The 7,889-nt window shown below is 39.0% G+C and overlaps 1 protein-coding gene across 1 annotated transcript in view; it reads left to right on the forward strand.

The window, feature by feature from the left end:
- The first annotated feature begins 295 nt into the window (after positions 1–295).
- The window catches only part of SLC9A4 (solute carrier family 9 member A4), a 31,795-nt gene continuing 24,201 nt past the window's right edge, over positions 296–7,889 (forward strand). The window contains exons 1-2 of the mRNA XM_057369491.1: positions 296–581; positions 2,708–3,171. Of these exons, the coding sequence (XP_057225474.1) occupies positions 320–581; positions 2,708–3,171 (726 nt within the window). The 5' untranslated portion in view covers positions 296–319. The remainder of the gene's footprint in view (positions 582–2,707; positions 3,172–7,889) is intronic.

The following is a 7,889-nucleotide window of genomic DNA, read 5'->3' on the forward strand; positions in this document are numbered from 1 at the left end:
AAAAACAGAGAGGCTGGATAAATAATGTAGTTGGAAAGGTGTTTTTATTCCTCAACAGGGTGATGCTGTGGCCAAGGTTTTTCTGGGTCAGAGGAACCTGCACAACCGGTATCTTCATACAAACTCCAGGTCCGTCTGTAACACAAGGAACGGGGCAGGCACATTAGGACTATAAAATGCCCTCTAACAGGCAAATGAAAGAGCCCTGAGGAAGAAGTGGCTGTAGCTACGTGCAGTGTGAATCAGCAGGAGTRACTTTGCACACCTTCATGAATCCACTACGTGCTAAATCTGTAAGAAAATCGTCACCGCCCCAGACATGGGCTCTGCCATGCTTGCACACGCAAAACTTTCCAACTTGCTGCTGTGGCTGTTGAGTGTGRTATCCTGCTCTGCTGCTGCTGATGGGGACGAGCCCAGCGTGGGCAAGAGGTCCTTGTCTCAGTATGAACCTGATTCTGAGGGTGCTCTTGACTCTTTGCAAGACACGAGGCTACATGTTTTCACCCTGGACTATGACTATGTGCAAATTCCGTATGAAGTTACTCTTTGGATTCTCCTTGCCTCTTTTGCCAAAATAGGTAAGAAAAAAATGGGATCTTGGGTCCTCCTAACTTGGAAAGAAGTTTAAAAAGTACAGTGTAACCAAGTAACGTCCTTGCATTTTGTAGCTGGGATTGATTTTACAGCGTCTGTCCTCTAAAGAACAGGTGTGTTCATTACCACAGCAATGCCAAAATTCCACCTGAGAATGATTCCATCTTAAGTTAACGTGTGACCTCTAACCCTCCTGTCTCTTGGGCTGTGAATGGCAAGCAGGAACAGAACTCCCTGGCACAGTGCTGTCCATTCATTTTCCTAGTCCTTATACATCACAAGATAGTGGAACTTGCAACCTGAAACAGCTGTAGAAATTAGTTACACCAGACTGAGATTTCAAATATATTGACTTTTGGGGGAAACATGTAAAGAATTCTTCATTTGTGTGAATAAGAGGAAACATTTCCCTCCGAGTCTTTTTTTGACGTATTTGCTCTTTAAAGTTGGTGTGAAAAGTAATACCAGAGGAGAGAGATTGAGAGTCTCTGAGGGTGTGGGTCATCAGAGATGTAGGGTAAGTACCTTTTGAGTACACACCAATGCATCTAGCTTCTATTAGAGCTCCATGTGGTTATCTGAATGGGGAAACAACTTGTGGAACAGTAATTGCAGTAGGGATAGCAAYTAACGCAGCAAAAAGGCGCATCATATCTTATGCATTTTCATGGCTGGGCTCAAATTATTTTGACCATTCAGAATTAATGGAGCAATATAAAATAAATGAAGAAGATGGTAATAATGGGAAGAGCTACACACATAAATTCTCACTTTTCTTTTGACATTTCCGTGGGATTTTCAAGTATTTCTATTGAACAGGCTGGTTGGTGAGACTATGTTTTTCTGGAGGTGACTGAAGGGAAACATTTTTCATGTCACAGTCACCCAACTGACAGAAATCATTAGCACTAGCCTTAATTTGCCAGTTGCATTATAGCTGATGCCCTCAACCCAATTCCTACAAATGTCTTCACTGCTAACATAACAATCAAAATTTTCACAAATAAAATTTGTGGCATCAGCAGAGTGTGCTAATAGCAAACATATGGACCAGATTCTTTATTTTTCATTCATAAAAGCACAGGACTTGTCATATGGCACATCTACTCAATATTCTTGTTTTGAGCAAGAAATAGATACTTTTGAAGAGCTTTGTGATGACTCACAGGTGGACCTGTTCCTTTTACTGTGAGTTTTCAAATAATATTATTTTTGATGAAAAGTGTGGAGCTGTTAATTTCAAATATACTTGGAAGGAAGAGTTAGTCTGAATAATCTGGTTACCCAGAGATGAAAGTTTCAAAAATCTTAGATAGATTTTTTAGTGTTTTATTGAAGTATTGTCTTCTTTCTGGATTTCAAGATTTCAGGGTGGGAAACAGTTTCAAGATCTTGAAAGGCAAAACAATCCCCTTATTCTGTCAAACTAGCAGAAGACTTGAAAATTAATTTTAAATTAAAAAGTAGATGAGTARAGTTATGATATTAACATACCTTTAGGTTTAAAAAAAAAACCAGTGTCCTAAATAAATTATCAGAAATGTCATAAAAATATTTTTATGTTCCTTTGTTTTTAAAGATTGATAATTCAAATGTCAGAGAAATACCATCATGGCATAACCTTCTAGAGTTACAAGATGAAGGCTGACCTAACTTCAGGCATGGAGTCCAGACACTGGATTTCAAGGTTTCTTAGACTGCCTCATTCTCATTCTTGTAAATGAAAATTTATGACAGTTTCTCGTATAGTGACTAGATGAGCCAGTAACAGGTGGGCAGTAAGGATTCTTGGCAATGTTTTCTTCCCAAATTGTGGGGGATCTTTTCAAAGAGGTTTCTGTCTTCTCAGAAGTGGAGCCTTAGCTCAGACACACATGCTCGGAAATCAGGAGCTGGGCAGCAGGAAGAGAAGAAATGAATGTTTAAACTCATGCCCTGCTTTAGTGATACAAGTGTGGGAACTGAAGGCAGCAGTACTGCCTGCTTTTACCTTCATTATCCTTAGAGCAAAAGCTGGCTGTCTGAAGACAAAGTGTTCAAACCCAGTCAAAACCACTGTCTGACTTCAGGTTAATTTAAACTTAAATAATACCCTAATATTTTCTTCAAGGTTTCCATRTCTATCACCGATTACCACGACTCATGCCTGAAAGCTGCATCCTGATTGCCATTGGAGCACTAGTAGGAGCAATCATCTTTGCCTCCCATCACAAATCTCCACCAGTGATGAACACTAGCATTTATTTCTTGTATCTCCTCCCACCCATTGTCCTGGAGGAGGGTTATTTCATGCCAACTCGCCCATTTTTTGAAAACATTGGGTCCATWCTGTGGTGGTCTGTTCTGGGAGCTCTGCTAAACTCGTTTGGGATTGGACTCTGCCTCTATGGAATCTGCCAGATCGAAGCCTTYGGCCTGAGTGACCTGAACTTGCTGCAGAACCTGCTCTTTGGCAGCATGATTTCAGCAGTGGATCCCGTGGCAGCTCTGGTGGTTTTTGAAGAAGCCTCAGTTAATGAGCAGCTTTACATGATGATCTTTGGAGAGTCATTGCTAAACGATGGCATAACGGTGGTGAGTTTCTTTCCACTCCTTGTCTTCCCCCSTTTGGACTCTCGTGGCTTGTAGGGTTACTGGGTACAGGACAGGAACAGCTCTGAGGAGATCCTAATACCTGATTTATTTTATGAATACTCCACTTGTTTACACACAAGGGGTTTTACCGTATCCAAAAACTACATCCTATATTTCCTCTTTCAAAAGCATGTCTTATAGAGCTGCTGGAAGAGGGAAACATACACATAATATGAGATTTGCTCTTGCATTCACTGAAGTGAATGGATAAGCTACAGCTGATTTTCCTTGTTGGATCAGTGTAGGACCTTGGAAAGTTCTTGACATTGTGAAAGCAAATAAGCAGAAAATAGTAKGGCTTAAAGACCGAAGGCAGCAAGGGTAGAAATACAGGAGACCCTGCTTTGTCATATACTTAAGAGAGTCCTCTGAGAAAACAAAAAAAAAAAGAAAACAAAAAAAACCCACCAAACAAAAACCCAGCAAGCCGGATGTGGACAATTTCTGGAGGCCACGCTCTGTCCTCCAGCCCCTTCTAGAAACTTCACCAGAGACCTTAGACAGAAATTCCAAATACCACTAATAATTTCACATAACTCTGTTTCAATCAGTAAAATAATTAATATCTGACAAACATTTGCCTTTTTTGGCTGTCTTGTCGTAAGTATACAGAAAAAATGTTTCCTGAATAAAAAAGATTTTGTTTGGTTGGTTGTGAGTGTTGTTTTGGGTTTTTTTTGTGGGTTTTTTTAGTTGTTGTTATTGTTTGTTGTTTTTTTCTTTTTGATAAGAATAGGGTGTTTTCACAGAGYTCCTTTGGCTAATATTTTCCCCCTTATCTCATTAGTTCTGCTAAAATTGCAGCAACCTGAAATTCTAGCTGTAAAGCAGAAGTGACAAGAACATTTAAAATACGCATGTTTTTCAAGGAAGAAATTTCAAGCAGGAAATTTATTGCTCAGAAACCAACAGGACTGCTCATGTGGCTCAAGTTAACAGCAGGTTAAGGAGTTCCAGTAGATAAGATCTTCACAGAATTTAAATCACAGGAATCTAAGCCACATAAAAACTATTCAGATACTGCCATACATGAAGTACAGCACAACTCAGACTTGTAAAATCTGTACAGAGTTCACTGCTGAAAGGGTTCATGGGAGAATTGCAGTTTATGAGTAGTGAGAAAAGAAAAAGGAACGAAGTARCTCCCTGCAGCCCCAGCCTATTGATCATAAACCCTTTCTCTTGGCAATCAGAGAAATAGGGCTGATGTAGAACTAAGGGACAAATGTTATTTAATTTACATGCCAACTATTTGGGTGCTGCAGTTGTAACAGAAAAATCCCCRATGAGTCTATCATTTACACTTATCTTTTTGGTTTATTCAGATACTGACCTCAGAAACATAATACCTTTTTCACACTGGAAGAACTTGTTTCTTGCTTTTTTTTTTGATGGGCTCACTACCTTGCCTTTCCTTTTCTCCCAGCTATTTATGATGCAGATCCAACTCACAATGGTATTTACCTGAGCATTCAGTCAGGATCCTGTTATAGGAAAACTGCAGTGACAGAAAGCCTTTCAAAGCAGTGGGATTTAGGCACGCCTCAGCAGCATTGTGTTATTAAAAGAGATGAAAGGGCTGTTCATGGGGTGTGTTGGGTACATTTCTGAGAGTTCCCATTGCCCCATATACCTCATCTGGAGCTCATCTCAGAGCAGCTGCATTGCCACTGGTTTGTCACTTCCTGCTATTGCATCTCTGCATGAACCACCACACATCCCTTTCCTGGGCATTTGAGTTTTCAGAATCTCTACCTSGATTCACACTTAAGACTGAGGTATTTGCCACTTGAATGAAGTCCAGCATTATCCCACTTTTTTCAGACTTCAAAACTGTTTATCTCAGGTGTCTTACTATTTCCTTCTCTTTCTCTCCTAAGAGTTTTATTTGAGTTAACTCTAAGTGTTTAAAAAAGATAATATCACCAAGATATATTAAGCATAGATATTTTTTTATTGTTTAAATACAAATACCCTCTGGTTCTCTCCAGCTGGCTTATCAGCTTGAACATTTTTTCCCTAGCAGGAAAAACTGGTATGRATTTTGTTGAACTTGTGTATTACATTTGAGGCAACAATAGTTCTGTCTCCTATATTTAGTTCAATATCCTGGTATAAAAATAAGTACAAAATAACAGATTGTGGCATTAGAATTATAATCTACAAGTTATGACTGTACCTTAGGGGCTGGTACTTTTTACTATTCTCCTCAGTAGGGCCAAGTCCATGGATGGAACAAGGAAGTTCCAGATCCTGTTAATTGTTTCTTTCCCCAGTTATTTCTGAGTGAACTGTTAGCATCAGAACAGTTCAGACAGCAAAGGGCTGGAACTATGATACATCATACTTTAATGGAATTTCACAGCCCTGTTCAAGAAACTGTTGTAAATCCAGTGCAGATCTTATTCAAACCTCAACTCAGGTGGAATACCCTGATTTTGCTGTGAAGTGTTTCAGGCATCTGATGCTCTGCTTCCACACATACATAAATAATTTTGTTTCTACACAGGACCTGAACACCTGTATGCATCAGGAAATGGAATATCCCTRACTGCTTCATCTCTGAGGCTTGAGTTTAGAAAATACTGTTAACGCCCATATATCATGCTGTATTGAAAATGAATGGCAGTGATAATACTCTAATGAAACCCTCTCTTCTTTGTATGCAGCAGAACAGTTAAATCTAATACATGCTGAAGACCCAAGTAAAATTATTTTTTTATTTGAGGAGATTTGAAATTGCTACAAATTGGTGTCACTGGAAAAGACTTTGACCACTGGTTTGGGTGCTAGGAAGGAGGATGGAAATATTATCTGCTCCTGCTGTAAAAGTTTTTCATTGTGCTTAGAGTAAAACTAACTACAGTGGTCAGAAAGAATTAGCAGGGTGGTAAGAAAGAAGGCAGGAATTTGTCAATCTTTTGTTCCAATGCTTCTGAAGTGGATGGTATGTGCAGTAATTGTACATAGACACCTGGATCATGGAGCAGTCCCTGGGGAGTCCCCAATGGCAGCAGTGTCACACTCTCTCTGTCACTCCCTCATCCTAAGAGCTGCCCAGGGTACAACATCCTCTCCAAACAACCCAAAGGATGATCTTGCCAGAGCTGCTACATGAGACCATTATCAATCCATCCCTCCTTTTTGTGTGAACRAAAGTCTCCTAATCTGATTCAGGCTTTCCTACTTGTAAAGAGTTCCAGTACTCTGTTTACTGGCATAAACACTGCAATGCAACTCAGCTGAGCTTTATATGTACACTTACAACAGTGCAGGTTGTTGTAGAAAAGAGTTTCCTCTCACAAAGCATGTTACAAACAAAAGAAAAGGAAATTATCTCATATTTCCATAGCTTTCATTTTGATTCCAAACCATCAAAGTTAAATCATATAGACACTTTAGGAACTAGAAAAGAGGAAAAGAGAATCTTGTTAAGTCATTTGCTGAGAATAAATTTGTTTCTTCCTAAGTCAGCATAGATTCATGCCTTGGTATCATTTGTACAGAATMACAAGTCTTGGAAAGAGGTCAAAATATGCAAGAAGGGGAAATAGAGAGAAAACAGGCTCGAAAATTAAAAGCTATATGGTAGGAACAGTGAGTTCTGCTGACTGTGGAGACATGAACTCTTTTTTCTTATCTGACAGTGAAGAGCCAAATTTCGTATACCAGCATTAGGAAAAAAGCAGTTCTAGGTATTTTCTTATATGAAATATTTGGTTTGGYTTTGTCTGTCTCTCWGAACTATTAGCAATGAGCCTCCTGKAGGACAGACTGTGTGACAGCTCAAGGTCATTTGTCCCCAGCAGCAATTTAAGATTAGATAGTAGCTGAGCAGTAATTATTATCCTAATGAGCTTGACACTTCTACCTGCAAATACCTGCTTTAGTCTTCTTAATAACCTTCTGGAATTAAGTAGATGAAGAAGAAGGACCAAAGAAAATCATAAAATGTAAATTACTTTGGTCTATTTATTGGTTTTGAACTAATGCTTTAGCTCAACGGCTTTGGAGAGCTGGTGTCTTTAGCTGTTTCCCAAATTCTCTTCAAAACTGAAAGGTGACTTTCATGTGTTACACRCTCACGGTAAACAGATCTGACAGGACTTAATATTAAATGATTGTCAGCAACCTCTAAGGCCTTTTTATTACTGCACCACTCATTACTCTGGAAATTTTCTATTGGTTTCTAATAGATGAATGGAAGTGGAAGATGCTGAAAACTTTTCATTACCGATTTTTGCAGAATAGAAATTATTGCCAATAGAAGTGTGGTAAATTTTTCTGCTCTAAACTAAAGTTATCCTTACAAACAAAACTATATAATACATTACATAAATGATAATTTGCATTAAATTCAATCTTTCTTCTAATCKGACATTATTTTCTTTCAATTGTTGTAATTTCAAGCTTTCTAGTCAAAATATGTGAAGGATCTTAAACTATTTAGAGTGCCACAGTATTTGGTCCTGACTTGGAGATTGTACTCTGGGGAGGTGGTTAAATGGCATCATACCCCAAATATATGAGGATAGAGAGACTTTATTTATCCAGCTAGGGACAATATGAAACTGAGGCTACCATCTTCCCTTCCCTTCCCTTCCCTTCCCTTCCCTTCCCTTCCCTTCCCTTCCCTTCCCTTCCCTTCCCTTCCCTTC

This window comes from Malurus melanocephalus, unplaced genomic scaffold, assembly GCF_030028575.1.
Source record: "Malurus melanocephalus ecotype Western Australia unplaced genomic scaffold, MMel_1.1 scaffold_111, whole genome shotgun sequence".
Lineage (NCBI taxonomy): Eukaryota > Metazoa > Chordata > Aves > Passeriformes > Maluridae > Malurus > Malurus melanocephalus.